Genomic DNA, 16870 nt, shown 5'->3' with positions numbered 1-16870 from the left:
TCTTTAAGGCGGCGTAGCGTACCGTATTTACGCTATGCCGCCTTAAGTCAGAGAGGCAAGTACTGTATTCACAAAGTACTTGCCTCCTAACTTACGGCGGCGTAGCGTAAATGGGGCCGGCGTAAGCGCGCCTAATTCAAATGAGGATGAGGGGGCGTGTTTTACGTTAATGGAGGGTGACCCGACGTGATTGAGGTTTTTTAGGAACGGCGCATGCGCCGTCCGTGTACATATCCCAGTGTGCATTGCTCCAAAGTACGCCGCAAGGACGTATTGGTTTCGACGTGAACGTAAATTACGTCCAGCCCTATTCACGGACGACTTACGAAAACATTTTCAAATTTCGGCCATACTTTACGCCGGAAAACGCCATACGTAAACGGCGTATCTTTACTGCGACGGGCGCACGTACGTTCGTGAATCGGCGTATCTAGGCATTATCTATTGCACCCTAAGATACGACGACGCAGGCTGTCGTATCTTAGCTAGGTTTAAGTGTATCTCAGTTTGAGAATACACTAAGGCCGGGTACACACGAACAAACATGTATGGTGAAAGCGGTCCGTCGGACCGTTTTCACCATACATGTCTGCCAGAGGGCTTCTGTACGATGGTTGTACACACCATCGTACAGAAGTCCGCGCGTAAACAATACGCGGGGCGTGTCCGCGGTGTCGCCGCGTCGATGACGCGGTGTCGCCACTACAATGACGCAGCGACGTGGGCGGCCCGCCTTTAAAATGCTTCCACGCATGCGTCGAAGTCATTCGACGCATGCGAGGGACGGCGGGCGCCTGGACATGTACGGTAGGTCTGTACTGACGACCGTACATGTCCGAGCGGGCAGGATTCCAGCGGACGGTTTTAAAACACGTCCAGGAATATTTGTCCGCTGGGAAAAGGCCCGGCGGGCAAATGTTTGCTGGAATTCTGCCCGCTCGCGCCCACACACGACCGAACATGTATGCTGAAACTGGCCCGCGGACCAGTTTCAGCATACATGTTTGGTCGTGTGTACGGGGCCTTAAACTTACGACGGCGCAGATTCCGAGTTACGTTGGCGTATCTACTGATACGCCGGCGTAACTATTAGTGAATCTGGCTATTAGGCTATAAGAAGATTGCCAAGACCCTGAAACTGATCTGTAGATTGCCAAGACCATACAGCGGTTTAACAGGACAGGTTCCACTCAGAACATGGCCTCACCATGGTCAACCAAATAAGTTGAGTGCACGTGCTCAGCGTCATATCCAGAGGTTGTCTTTGGGAAATAGACGTATGAGTGCTGCCAGCATTGCTGCAGAGGTTGAAGGGGTGGGGGGGGGTCAGCCTGTCAGTGTTCAGGCCAATACGCCGCACACTGCATCAAATTGGTCTGTATGGCTGTCGTCCCAGAAGAAAGCCTCTTCTAAAGATGATGCACAAGAAAGCCCGCAAACAGTTTGCTTTAGACAAGAAGACTAAGGACATGGATTACTGGGACCATGTCCTGTGGTCTGATGAGACCACGACAAACTTATTTGGTTCAGATGGTCTTAAACATGTGTGGCGACAACCAAGTGAGGAGTACAAAGACAAGTGTGTCTTGCCTACAGTCAAGCATGGTGGTGGGAGTGTCATGGTCTGGGGCTGCATGAATGCTTCCGGCACTGGGGAGCTACAGTTCATTAAGGGAACCATGAATGCCAACATGTACTGTGACATACTGAAGCAGAGCATGATCCCCTCTCTTTGGAGACTGGGCCGCAGGGCAGTATTCCAACATAAGGACCCAAAACACACCTCCAAGACGACCACTGCCTTGCTAAAGAAGCTGAGAGTAAAGGTGATGGACTGGTGAAGCATGTTTCCAGACCTAAACCCTATTGAGCATCTGTGGGGCATTCTCAAACAGAAGGTGGAGGAGCGCAAGGTCTCTAACATCCACCAGCTCTGTGATGTCACCTGTGAAACTCTGGTTAACTCCATGCCCAAGAGGGCTAAGGCAGTGCTGGAAAATAATGGTGGCCACAAAACAATATTGACACTTTGGGCCCAATTTGGACAATTTCACTTAGGGATGTACTCAATTTTGTTGCCAGCGGTTTAGAAATGAATGGCTGTGTGTTGAGTTATTTTGAGGGGACAGCAAATGTACACTGTTATACAAGCTGTACACTCACTACTTTACATTGTAGTAAAGTGTAATTTCTTCAGTGTTGTCACATGAAAAGTTGTAATAAAATATTTACAAAGATGTGAGGGGTGTACTCACATTTGGGAGATTGTGTGTGTGTGTGTGTGTGTGTGTGTGTGTGTGTATATGTATGTATGTATGTATGTATGTATGTATGTATGTATGTATGTATATATATATATATATATATATATATTACACACACACAGTGCCTTGCGAAAGTATTCGTCCCCCTTGAACTTTGCGACCTTTTGCCACATTTCAGGCTTCAAACATAAAGATATAAAACTAACTTTTTTGGAAGAATCAACAACAAGTGGGACACAATCATGAAGTGGAATGAAATGTATTGGATATTTCAAACTTTTTTAACAAATAAAAAACTGAAAAATTGGGCGTGCAAAATTATTTAGCCCCCTTAAGTTAATACTTTGTAGCGCCACCTTTTGCTGCGATTACAGCTGTAAGTCGCTTGGGGTATGTCTCTATCAGTTTTGCACATTGAGAGACTGACATTTTTGCCCATTCCTCCTTGCAAAACAGCTCAAGCTCAGTGAGGTTGGATGAGAGCGTTTGTGAACAATCAGTTTTCAGTTCTTTCCACAGATTCTCGATTGGATTCAGGTCTGGACTTTGACTCGGCCATTCTAACACCTGGATATGTTTATTTGTGAACCATTCCATTGTAGATTTTGCTTTATGTTTTGGATCATTGTCTTGTTGGAAGACAAATCTCTGTCCCAGTCTCAGGTCTTTTGCAGACTCCATCAGGTTTTCTTCCAGAATGGTCCTGTATTTGGCTCCATCCATCTTCCCATCAATTTTAACCATCTTCCCTGTCCCTGCTGAAGAAAAGCAGGCCCAAACCATGATGCTGCCACCACCATGTTTCACAGTGGGGATGGTGTGTTCAGGGTGATGAGCTATGTTGCTTTTACGCCAAACATAACGTTTTGTATTGTTGCCAAAAAGTTCAATTTTTGGTTTCATCTGACCAGAGCACCACCTTCCACGTTTGGTGTGTCTCCCAGGTGGCTTTTGGCAAAGTTTAAACAACACTTTTTATGGATATCTTTAAGAAATGGCTTTGTTCTTGCCACTCTTCCATAAAGGCCAGATTTGTGCAGTATACGACTGATTGTTGTCCTATGGACAGAGTCTCCCACCTCAGCTGTAGATCTCTGCAGTTCATCCAGAGTGATCATGGGCCTCTTGGCTGCATCTCTGATCAGTCTTCTCCTTGTATGAGCTGAAAGTTTAGAGGGGCGGCCAGGTCTTTGTAGATTTGCAGTGGTCAGATACTCCTTCCATTTCAATATTATCACTTCCACAGTGCTCCTTGGGATGTTTAAAGCTTGGGAAATCTTTTTGTATCCAAATCCGGCTTTAAACTTCTCCACAACAGTATCTCGGACCTGCCTGGTGTGTTCCTTGTTCTTCATGATGCTCTCTGCGCTTTAATAGGACCTCTGAGACTATCACAGTGCAGGTGCATTTATACGGAGACTTGATTACACACAGGTGGATTCTATTTATCATCATTAGTCATTTAGGTCAACATTGGATCATTCAGAGATCCTCACTGAACTTCTGGAGAGAGTTTGCTGCACTGAAAGTAAAGGGGCTGAATAATTTTGCATGCCCAATTTTTCAGTTTTTTATTTGTTAAAAAAGTTTGGAATATCCAATAAATTTCGTTCCACTTCATGATTGTGTCCCACTTGTTGTTGATTCTTCACAAAAAAATTACAGTTTTATATCTTTATGTTTGAAGCCTGAAATGTGGCAAAAGGTTGCAATGTTCAAGGGGGACGAATACTTTCGCAAGGCACTGTATATATCTATACTCACACACACCAGGGGCCCCATTAGGGTTGCCAGCCTCAGTAAAACCAGGGACAGCATGTAAAAAATTGTGTTTTTTTACATCTGTCTCTGAAATTTCCCTTGATTCTTTTGGTTTAAAAATCCCAAGATTATAACTGCCCTGCCTCTCCAGTACCTTTTCACTGTGTGTATGTGTATTCTGTGTATGCATACTGTATGTGTGTATACTGTTTGGCCCCATAATCTATTGCCTGGGGGCCCCATAATCTCCTATTGCCTGGGGGCCCCATAATCTCCTATTGCACGGGGGGGCCACATAATCTCCTATTACTATATATAGTATGTAAAAGCTGTTTCATATGCCATACTATTGACATTTCAGTTCATCCAGCCTTGAGAGTTAGACAGCTCTGTTTGGCAGGGCAGGTGACCTGAAATCTCTCTGTTCTGGTCTAGTAATTCTTACAGGTCCGGAATGGCCCCTTGTGCTGCTCTTTCTTCCCCCAGTCTGGGTTCTGCAAGCAGAAATTTATATTGGCTCATACCCGATCAAATTCAGGTACTGACACTGCTTGCATTAAAAATATATTTAATAATGTACATTATTAATAAATGCAAAACTGCATTCATTTATGTCTTTTCTGCCAGGGGTTCAGCTTTAGGAGGTGCTTCGATCTCTTGATTTAAAAAAAAAAAAAAAAAAACACTTGTGAATGTAATGGGGATTCATTTCCTACTATGGGCTTACTGTGCCTTTGTAACAAAGCTGCAAACAGGATTATTTACACCATAGGAGGTTGTCATTGTACTCGGCAATCCCTCTACCATGGACAGCTCCCAGTCTCTACAACAGCTCCTACCAAACAAACAATGGAGTTGCTTAGTTCCCTTCTTCTTCCAGTGACATCTGTGTCACTGTCAGGCCAGGCTACAGGTGGTAACTTCAATATGACACACAACGAGTAAATAGAAACAATATTTGACTTTTTGCCAGCAGATTGTGATTTATTGCACTTGTTATAGTTACAGAAGCCTTCCGTCACAACGCAAACCACCTGCTTCAATCGCCGCCGATTTAAGGCATTATCCTATTACCACTTGTGATTTGTTTTATATCTTATGTGTAACTGTTTTCTAATCACTAAGTGACAAAAACCATGTCCCTCCACTTACCTCCTCTTAACCCGGGACATGCTGCTGCCGGATCGGTGGTATCTGGCCAAAAAGTCAAGATATGGAATGGTGCCATTAGCATTGACGGGAATCTGAGAACAAAGGAACAGAAGCAATTCAACGTAAAAAAAATGAAGATAAGTAATAAAAGGCCACAAGATTTTAAACTGAATTTTTTTATTATTACAGTAAAATCTTGGTTTGCGAGCATAATTACTTCCAGAAACATGCTTGTAATCCGCGGACCGTTTTAAGCGGACATGTCTGCTGGGAGCTTTTGGTCTGATGTGTGTACACACCATCAGACCAAAATCCCCGCGGACAGAGAACGCGGTGACGTAGAAGACACCGACGTTCTCTGACACGGAAGTTCAATGCTTCCACGCATGCGTCGAATCAATTTGACGCATGCGCAGGATTTTGGGCCGCTGGTTATACGTCAAAACCAGCGGACATGTCCGATGAGTCGTACTAACCATCGGACATGTCGGCAGAATGGCACGGCTGGGCAGAATCACGTACCTGTAAGTGTCTCTTTAAGCCCAGCCGTGGGGTCGCGAGCGCGCCGCCGGCGGCGTGCTCACGACTCGGTCCAAAGCTCCGTGACCGCGCCCGTGGGACCCGATTGCCGCCGATGTCCCACGATCGGTCCCCGGAGCTGAAGAACGGGAAGAGGTGTGTGTAAGCACTAATGCCGCGTACACACGGTCAGAATTTGACAACAAATGTTCGATGGGAGCTTCCGACCGCGTGTAGGCTCCATCGGACATTTGCTGTAGAAATTTTTGACAACAAAATTTTGAGAGCTGGTTCTCAAATTTTCTGACAACAAAATCCGTTCTCGTAAAATTCCGATCGTGTGTGGACAATTCCGATGCACAAAATTCCATGCATGCTCTGAATCAAGTACGAGACGGAAGCGCTCGGTCTGGTAAAACTAGCGCTCGTAATGGAGATAGCACATTCGTCACACTGTAAAGCTGAAAAGGCTGAAAAGCGCGAATCGTCTCTCACCAAACTTCTACTAACACGACTGGTATTGAACTTCACTTTTATAGTGTCGTTGTACGTCTTGTACGTCACCGTGTTCTTGGCGTTCGGAATTTCCGACAACATTTGTGCGACCGTGTGTATGCAAGACAAGTTTGAGCCAACATCCGTCAGAAAAAAAATCCACGGTTTTGTTGACGTAATTTCCGATAGTCTGTACGCGGCATAAGGCTTAGTTCACACTTGTGGCTAGGGGGTGGTAAAATCAGGCTGTTGAGCAATGGATTCCCCTTCCCTCTCAATTGCCAGCCTGAACCTGGGCATACAGCCTCCTGAGGCTGTACACATACCGCAGACATGCTCAAGATCCATTGCTGAAGATTCAAAGCTTTACTGTAGAAAAATCGACCGTAAAAACATGTTCACAGCTCCATAAAGATAGGTACAGGCATTAACGCGTTTCATGCACCCTGTACAACCACTTTTACCTAAAGGTAAGCCTAGATTGAAGCTTACCTGTAGGTGCAGGAAACCTCTCCTAAACCTCCACGGTTTAGGAGATATTTACATGAGAGACGAGTGCTGATGTCTACGGCGCATGCGTCGTAGACAATGGCACAGGCACAATTTAGAAACGGCGATCATGCCGTTTCTAAACGAAGGTCATGCCGTGACTGGCGGCTTGTGCACACATGCATAGGAGTGACGTCACGCGACTACGGCCAGTCACAGAGCCGGAGTTTGCGCCCCCGGAAGGAAGAGGGGTGAAGATGGACACTTCCTGCAACAGGGGACAGCAGTGAAATTGCAGGCTTCGGTTTCAGGAAAGTGACACATAATGGGCATAATGGGTAGCCCATTATGCTTTACCTGGGAAATAAAGAGGAAGTAAAACCCATCAGGGTTTACTTCCTCTTTAAAAAAAATGAACTGACTGAAAGCTGAACTTACTGAAAATAGGAGAGTTTTTACAAGCAAAAGTCAGATAAATATGAAGCCCGGTGATCTTACCATTGCCAGTAGGTCATCAAACTGAGACTGGGTCAGTGTTATGACAAAGTTTTTCAGAACTCGGTTCAGTTGCCCCTTGGTGACGGAAAGCATCTGATCAACATCCAAAGTCATGAAGGCATTTTTTAAATCTTCTTCAATCACGTTGACTCTTTGGAATATTATTTGTTCGATTTCTTGAGAGGTGAGATTGGGATCGGGGACAGAGAGGACCGAAGATGCTAAAAACACGAAAGCAAAATTTCATTATGACCTTATAAGTGTGTTGCTGCTCTTCCAGTGTCCAATCACCAGGCTGAGGAAGGAGAAGTGACTATGGAATTTGAAATTCGGCAAGAATTAAAGTGGATGTAACCCGATTCATGAAATTTGAGTTGGACACACATGTCTGCAGTATTTTGTTATCTCTTTTCAATGAGCCAAGTCTTATAGCTCTCTTCTGAATGGTTCCTCTGTAATCAGCCTGAGAACTCCTGACATATTTTTTTACTTTTTAGACAAAAGCAGCCTGAATCTTTTGTCAAAGGAGGTTGCTAAAATAGATTATCAGAGAGCCGCTCCTATTACAAAACAGCTCTGAGAGTCTCTGCCTATGAGGAGAGGGGGTGTGTGTCTTTCCCCCAATCAGCAATGTTAACTATCTTGGCTGTATGCCCAGACATCACACTCTGCGTTAACCAGGAAGAGAAAATCTCCTAACACAATCTCAACTTTCTAAACAGTATATAAATGTGAAGACAGCAGATATACATATAAAACCTATATAGGGAGATTTGGTTTATCTCTGTGTATCATCTGAGGCTGTTCACTTCACTGGGTGTATGGGGGGTTTACATCCACTTTAAAGTCACTGATCGGTGAATACCATCACTATGATTTCAGAGGTAAGGTTTTATATTGTGGAAATTGGGAGTTTTGGCAGCTAAGGCTGTATTTGGATATGGCTATCTACCTATATTTCCACTTTAATGATTTCTCTGTGACCAGCCTGGTGAATGAATCCTGGATTCTGATTTACAGTTGGGAAGTATTTCAAAATTACGTATAGGCAGATATAAAGACACAAATGAATGCAGCTCTGAAATCATTATCACATAATTCAATGCATGTTAAATGCAAGTACTTATACATGATCTGGTATTTGACTCTTCAATCCCTGTATAGCAGAGCTCAGACTGGGAACAGAAGAAGCAGCACAAGAAGCTAAATCAGTGTATGTGCTGCCCAGAAGGATGCCGATAGGAGGAAAAAGCAGAGTGACAGAGAGATGAGCTTATCACAATGTTGGGCTATCAGATTGAGGACATCTAGTGACAGAACTACATACTGTGGGGGAAAATATTGCAGCAAATGCTTGTTTTGTTCTTTTATCATTTAATAGTCTATTCATTTTTATCTTGTTATTTTAGGCTAGAGTTCTGCTTTCTTTTACAAAGGATTTTATTAGCATGTAATCCGACATAACACAACAGTTTATCTCAGATGGCTACATTGTGTGATAGGCAAACAAGAAAATAAGGCAAAACAATAAATGATAGTATATAGGGGCATGTGTTATACAAACATACAGGTAACAAACCCAATGTCCCATAAAACTGAATGGAAAAAATGGAAGACCAAAATTTGCCATTCGAAATGTCCCTGGGCGGATAGGGTGTCTATGGTAAGATAGGCAGATTCAGAAAGATTTAGGCCGGCGTATCAGTAGATACGCCGGCCTAAGTCAGAATCTGCGCCGACGCAAATTTAAGCGTATTCTGGTAACCAGATACGCTTAAATTAGGCTAAGATACGAGCGGCATAAGTGTCTTGAAGTGTAATTTTTAGGCTGGCCGCTAGGTGGCGCTTCCATTGCGTTCCGCGTAGAATATGTAAATCACTAGATACGCCGATTCACGAACGTACGCCCGGCCGACGCAGTACTGATACGCCGTTTACGTAAGGCATTTTCCATCATAGTTATTCCATCAAATAGCTGGACTAGTAATGTTAAGTATGGCCGTCGTTCCCGCGCCGAAATTTTTAATTTTTACGTTGTTTGCGTAAGTCGTCCGTGAATAGGGCTGGACGTAATTTACATCCACGTTGAAACCAATACGTCCGTGCGGCGTACTTAGCCGCAATGCACACTGGGATATGTACACGGACGGCCCATGCGCCGTTCCTAAAAAACGTCAATCACGTCAGGTCACACTTCATATACATAAAACACGCCCCCCACATCCTCATTTGAATTAGGCGTGCTTACGCCGGCCCCATTTACTCTACGCCGCCGTAACTTAGCAGGCAAGTACTTTGTGAATACAGTACTTGCCTTGCTAACTTACAGCGGCGTAATGTGTAAACACGATACGCTACGCCGCCGCAAGGATGCGCCCGCCTACCTGAATCCACCCAAGAATGTCCAATTTCATGTATGACTGGCCAGGATGTGCAGGGGAGGAGTGCTGGAGAGTATGACTGGCCAGTATGTGCAGGGGAGGATTCCTGGAGAGTATGGCTGGCCAGGATGTGCAGGGGAGGAGTGCTGGAGAGTATGACTGGCCAGTATGTGCAGGGGAGGAGTGCTGGAGAGAATGACTGGCCAGTATGTGCGGGGGAGGAGTCCTGGAGAGTATGACTGTACAGCGGAGGAGTGCTGGAGAGTATGATTGGCCAGTATGTGCAGGGGAGGAGTCCTGGAGATTATGACTGTACAGGGGAGGAGTGCTGGAGAGTATGACTGGCCAGGATGTGCAGGGCAGGAGTGCTGGAGAGTATGACTGGCCAGTATGTACAGGGGAGGAGTGCTGGAGAGTATGATAGGCCAGTATGTGCAGGGGAGGAGTCCTGGAGAGTATGACTGTACAGGGGAGGAGTGCTGGAGAGTATGATAGGCCAGTATGTGCAGGGGAGGAGTCCTGGAGAGTATGACTGGTGAGGATGTGCAGGGGAGGAGTGCTGGAGAATAAGATTGGCCAGTATGTGCAGGGGAGGAGCCCTAGAGAGTATAACCGGCCAATATGCGCAGGGGAGGAGTGCTGGAGAGTATGACTGGCCAAGATGTTCAGGAGAGGAGTGCTGGAGAGCATGACTGGCCAGAATGTGCACGAGAGGAGTCCTAGAGAGTATGACTGGCCAGGATGTGCACGAGAGGAGTCCTAGAGAGTATGACTGGCCAGGATGTGCAATGCAGTAGTGCTGGAAAGTATGACTGGCCAGGATGTGCAGGGGAGGAGTCCTGGAGAGTATGATTGGCCAGTATTTGCAGGGGAGGAGTCCTGTAGAGTATGATTGGCCAGTATGTGTAGGGGAGAAGTGGCAGAAAGTAGGAGTGAGTGAGTTTGTCTCAACTGACAAATAAAACTTACACACGGAAGATCTCACAGAAGATGAAGTACTAGGACGAGACACACTTCTAGTTGTGGAGGACAAAGGCCGCCCAGCAAACATGATTCCGCGAGTGAGGGGGCGCAGGTCTCTGAAACTCCCAGAGTTCATCACTGTGGGCTTTCTGGCGCTCTGTCACAAAATAAAGAAATTAATAAAAAATAGAGAATGACAAATAAAATATGCAACGGTACATTAAGTGGAATAATTTCTTGCATAATTAATTGGCAGGAAGTAAAATTAGTCATGTGGGAGATGTCAGGAACAACATTAATGGTGCATTAAATCTTTATTCATTTCACTGCCTGAAGATTTCAGCTATGTTCTTAAGCTACAGTTAATGCCTACTAAATTGAGCACCTTCACAAATGAGATTTATTGACTGACACATAAGAGATGTAAATCACAGTGCCGTCAATCACAGTAACGCTGGGTAATAAAGGTCAGCTCTGCCCAAATTCCATGTTATCGTTTTTTTATGGAAGTAGGAAACCTGAATAACATGCTCATCTCCCCTTAAATACTGCCAGTTTTGTTTAAAGAGACCCAGACCATTTATTTCAACAACAATCTTTTATAAGATTATACATGCAGTGTATGTTATGCATGTTATTTGCCGGAAATTCTCCTCGTGTATACACCCAAAAGTCCTGAGGCTGCTGCTGGGTGTTTCCATTTGGATGTGATGTCAGCAGCCCCAGCAGACTCAGAGCTATTCAATTTCTATAGTATTCACCTTTGCTCCTCCCCTGGCAGCTACATAAGGCTCGATTCACATCTATGCATGTTGCTTTTGAGCGTTTCTGCAGTGCTTTTGCGGTGCTTGCCACGTTTTTGGACACACGTTTTTGCCACAATTTGCGCTTTCCGTGTTTTTTTTTTTGTTTTACACTGTATCTAGCTGGTTGCTAAGGAGGCGGCCGGGAAGCCGACTGCTGCGTCCTTAACAACCAACGAGTCATCAGCTGTCAGCGGGCTTTTAAAAAAAAAAAAGGAATTGCCGGCAAAAAAAAAAATGAGGAAAAAAAAACAGCGTGGGGTCCCCCCCATGTCCATACCAAGCCCTTGGGTCTAGTATGGATTCGGAGGGGACCCCCCACACCATATTTAAAATACAAAATTGGCGAGCGCCCCCCCCCCCCCGAACCATACAGTATGAGGCCGCATGCCCTCAACATGGGGGGGATGGGTGCTTTGGGGCAGAGGGGGCTCTGCGCCCCCCACCCAAAAGCACCTTGCCCCCATGTTGATGGGGACAAGGGCCTCTTCCCGACAACCCTTGCCCGGTGGTTGTCGGGGTCTGTGGGCGGGGGGCTTATCGAAATCTGGAAGCACCCTTTAACAAGGGGGCCCCCAGATCATGCCCCACTCCCTATGTGAATGAGTATGGGGTACATTGTACCCCTACCCAGTCACCTGAAAAAAAAAAGTAGTGTAGTGTTAAAAACAACAGTAGACAGTTTTTGACAAGCCTTTTATTAATATCTTCTTCTTCTCCGGTCTTCCTCCATCTTCTCCTGCATCTTCTTCCTCCATTCTTCTTCTTCTCCCCCTGCTTCTTCTTTCTCTGGTGTCCTTCTTCCTCTGCAGACCCCGACAACCACCAGGCAAAGGTTGTCGGGAAGAGTCCCCCCTGCCCCAAAGCATCCATCCCCCCATGTTGAGGGCATCCGGCCTGGTAGGGTTCAGGATGGGGGGCGCTCGTTCGTCCCCTCCCTTTCCTGACCTGCCGGGCTGCATGCTCGGATAAGGGTCTGGTGTGGATTTTGGGGGGACCCCCATGCCATTTTTTTTATTTGGTGTGGGGGGTCCCCTCCGAATCTATACTAGACCCAAGGGTCAGCATTTTTTTTTCATTCAGCGGGAAGCCAGCTGAAAGCTGATGACTCATCGGTTGTTAAGGATGCGGCGGCCGGCTTCCCGGCCCCCTCCTTAGCAACCAGCTAGATACAGTGTAAAAAAAAAAAGAAAGAAAAAAAAAACGCAAATCACGGCAAAATCGCAGTAAAAACTAGGTACTATTACATGCAAAACACCTAAGTCCCGACCCTTTCAAAAAACGCAGAGACACAAAAATGCATTGTGAACATGTTCCATAGGAACCCATGTTAAAAAAAAATCCCTGCATTTCTGCAAAGTGCAAAATGCACCAAAAAAAGCATTAGTGTGAATCGAGCCTTAAAGGTTATGCTGGGAGGTGAAGGGGAGGGCCAGAGGAGCTGAGCCAACACAGACAGTAATTGGACACTTCCAGAAGGGAAGAGGGCTATGATATGCAAGTAAGGAGGAGGCTGTTCTAGGGAATTGACTCTTCCACAAGTAGTCACATTTTCTAGTAGGTTTAAATGCAGAACATACTATATAAAACAGCGCAATACAAAATATATGCTGAGCACAAATAGTGCAAATGTATGAATGACTTCAAAAGGCACATTGCACCTAAAATAGAAAATATTTACAGATTAAAAAGTAAGCAATTAAAATACTTGACTTTTCTGTGTTCCAATTTTCCATATGAAAATTAAAATGCTGACACATACCTGTGACAGGAATGGCTGTGCTGAAGGTCTATATGAAGAATGCTTCATTGTCTGTTGGAAAAAATAAAGCTTGTTGAAATAACAGTGCACATTGCAAATCCCACACAAACACAACAAAAACATAAAAACTCCATATACATTGCACCACTGGTGGAAAATAAACTAGGACCCCAGTGCTGCAAGGCATTTTAGACAAAAAAATCCCTATGTTGCCATCTGTACATTTAAATAGATCCATGTCTTAGAAATGGAAAGAAGTACAGAATGATTTATTTAAGCTTTCATTCATTTAATCATTCGATTAAGTACAAATACAAGGGGGAGGGGAAGACACATATGAGTATGGGAGTCACAGAGAGCACCTGTATGAGTCAAATAAAGCACCCATAATAGATAAAAAGGGCACCTAAAGGAGTCATAGAAAGATCACCTATGACAGTCATAGAGAGCACCTATAGGACAGTCATAGAGAGCACCTATAGGACAGTCATAGAGAGAACCTATAGGACAGTCATAGAGAGAACCTATGGGAGAGTCAGGAGAGCCATAGAGATCACCTATAGGAGAGCCATAAAGAACACAGATAAGGGAGTCATAGAGAGCACCTATAGGAGAGTCATAGAGAACAACTCTATGAAAGTTATACCTATCACCTATAGGGAAGTCCTTTAGAACACCTATAGATGAGTCATACAGATCACCTATAGGGGAGCCATGGAGAACACCTATTTACCAGTCATGGAGATCACCTATAAGAGGGTCAAAGAACACCTATAGGAGAGTCATAGAGATCACCTATAGGAGAGTCCTAGAGATCACCTATAGGAGAGTCCTAGAGATCACCTATAGGAGAGTTTTAGAGATCGCCTCCAGGAGAGCCATAGAGAACAAACACCTATAGGACAGTAATAGAGATAACCTATAGGACAGTCATAGAGATAAGCTATAGGAGAGTCCTAGAGATCCCCTATGGTAGAGTCATAGAGATTACCTATAGGAGAGTCATAAAGATCACCCATAGGAGAGTCATATAAATCACCTACAGGACAGTCCTACACATCACCCATAGGATATCCATAGAGATCACCTATAGGATAGCCATATAGAACACCTATAGGGAAGTTATAGAGATCACCAATAGGAGAGCCATGGAGAATACCTATAGGACAGTTATAGCGATACCCAATAGGAGAGCCATTGAGAAAACCTATAGGGAAGTCATAGAGATCGCCTATAGCACAGTCATAGTGATCACCAATAAGAGATCCTCTATAGGACAGTCACAGAGATCACCTATAGGAGAATCATAGAGATCACCTATAGGACAGTCCTACGCATCACATACAGTACAGTCTTAAGAGATCACCCATAGAGGAGCCATAGAGAACACATATAGGACAGTCATCAGGTTCACCTATAGGACAGTCATATTGATCACCTATAGGAGAGACATAGAGAACACCTATAGGACAGTCATAGAGATCACCTATAGGAGAGCCATAGAGGACACCTAGAGGGGAGTCATAGAGATCACCTATAGCACAGTCATAGCGATCACCAATAGGAGAGCCATAGAGATCACCTATATGACAGGCATAGAGAACACCTATAGGAGAATAATAGAGATTACCTATAGGAGAGCCATATAGATCACATATAGGACAGTCCTACACATCACATATAGTACAGTCTTAGAGATCACCAATAGGAGAGCCATAGAGAACACCTATAGGACATTCATAGAGATCACCTATAGGATAGTCATAGAGAACACCTATAGGACAGTCATAGAGAACACCTATAGGGCAGTCATAGAGAACACCTATAGGGAAGTCATAGAGAACACCTATAGGCAAGTCATAGAGAACACCTATAGGACAGTTGTATAGATCACCTATATGAGAGTCATAGAGAACACCTATAGGGAAGTTATAGAGATCACCTATAGGGAATTCATAGAGAACACCTATAGGGAAGTCATAGAGAACACCTATAGGACAGTCGTATAGATCACCTATATGAGAGTCATAGAGAACACCTATAGGGAAGTCATAGAGATCACCTATAGGACAGTCATAGAGATCACCTATAGGACAGTCATAGAGAACACCTATAGGACAGTCATAGAGAACACCTATAGGACAGTCATAGAGATCACCAATAGGAGAGCCATAGAGAATACCTATAGGAGAGCCATAGAGGACACCTAGAGGGGAGTCATAGAGATCACCTATAGCACAGTCATAGCGATCACCAATAGGAGAGCCATAGAGATCACCTATATGACAGGCATAGAGAACACCTATAGGAGAATAATAGAGATTACCTATAGGAGAGCCATATAGATCACATATAGGACAGTCCTACACATCACATATAGTACAGTCTTAGAGATCACCCATAGGAGAGCCATAGAGAACACCTATAGGACATTCATAGAGATCACCTATAGGACAGTCATAGAGAACACCTATAGGGCAGTCATAGAGAACACCTATAGGGCAGTCATAGAGAACACCTATAGGGAAGTCATAGAGAACACCTATAGGACAGTCGTATAGATCACCTATATGAGAGTAATAGAGAACACCTATAGGGAAGTCATAGAGATCACCTATAGGACAGTCATAGAGATCACCTATAGGACAGTCATAGAGAACACCTATAGGACAGTCATAGAGAACACCTATAGGGAAGTCATAGAGAACACCTATAGGACAGTCGTATAGATCACCTATATGAGAGTCATAGAGAACACCTATAGGGAAGTCATAGAGATCACCTATAGGACAGTCATAGAGATCACCTATAGGACAGTCATAGAGAACACCTATAGGACAGTCATAGAGAACACCTATAGGGAAGTCATAGAGATCACCTATAGGACAGTCGTATAGATCACCTATATGAGAGTCATAGAGAACACCTATAGGGCAGTCATAGAGTACACCTATAGGACAGTCATAGAAAACACCTATAGGACAGTCATAGAGAACACCTATAGGGCAGTCATAGAGAACACCTATAGGACAGTCATAGAAAACACCTATAGGACAGTCATAGAGAACACCTATAGGGCAGTCATAGAGAACACCTATAGGACAGTCGTATAGATCACCTATATGAGAGTCATAGAGAACACCTATAGGGCAGTCATAGAGAACACCTATAGGACAGTCGTATAGATCACCTATATGAGAGTCATAGAGAACACCTATAGGGAAGTCATAGAGAACACCTATAGGGCAGTCAGAAAGATCACCTATAGAAAACATAAAATGGGAGTCATAGAGGACAGCTCCACCTGAAATCAGAGCCAGCTTCTCCGGGCGCCCATGGAAGTGGTGTCTGGTAGGGCTCTATACACACTCGGGGTGTCACACTGACCTGTTCCCGGGTAGGAGGGATCACAGCCGGCCGCCCTCGCTCTCTCTCTCTCTCTCTCTCGGGGATCCCCACACCGCTTTCTCTGATCCGGGATGTTTCTAGGACGCTGTTGCCGCGGAAACCACTCCCGGACTGTGATTGGCTTAGAAAGGCATGTGATAGGGCACGGAAGAACTCTATTGGAGAACGGGGGTTGCCAAGGGCGGGACTTTTACAAGCAAAGTTGGTGAGAGGGTCCTGGGCGGACTCTGCACAGCCCGATACAGAGCGCTCAGCACACGCCATACAGTCTCCCCAATCCTCATCACCTGGCTGTAATGCTGAGCCCCTGGCTTCAATACATTGTGAAGCGCTAATCTGGAATTAGCAATTTCCTGTCTGCATACTTACACTGAG

The 16870-nt window shown here is 44.8% G+C and overlaps 1 protein-coding gene across 1 annotated transcript in view; it reads right to left on the bottom strand.

Moving 5' to 3' along the window:
• Positions 1-16558, bottom strand: part of EFCAB6 (EF-hand calcium binding domain 6) — a 257858-nt gene extending 241300 nt beyond the window's left edge. The window contains exons 1-5 of the mRNA XM_040345822.1: positions 16475-16558; positions 13088-13138; positions 10529-10679; positions 7179-7399; positions 5178-5269 (exon numbers count right to left, since the gene is read on the bottom strand). Of these exons, the coding sequence (XP_040201756.1) occupies positions 5178-5269; positions 7179-7399; positions 10529-10679; positions 13088-13135 (512 nt within the window). The 5' untranslated portion in view covers positions 13136-13138; positions 16475-16558. The remainder of the gene's footprint in view (positions 1-5177; positions 5270-7178; positions 7400-10528; positions 10680-13087; positions 13139-16474) is intronic.
• Positions 16559-16870: the final 312 nt, after the last annotated feature.

The sequence above is a fragment of the Rana temporaria genome, chromosome 3 (genome assembly GCF_905171775.1).
Source record: "Rana temporaria chromosome 3, aRanTem1.1, whole genome shotgun sequence".
Taxonomy (NCBI): domain Eukaryota; kingdom Metazoa; phylum Chordata; class Amphibia; order Anura; family Ranidae; genus Rana; species Rana temporaria.
The sequence above is the reverse complement of the archived record's forward strand: the minus strand, read 5'-3'. Positions and strand labels throughout refer to the sequence as shown.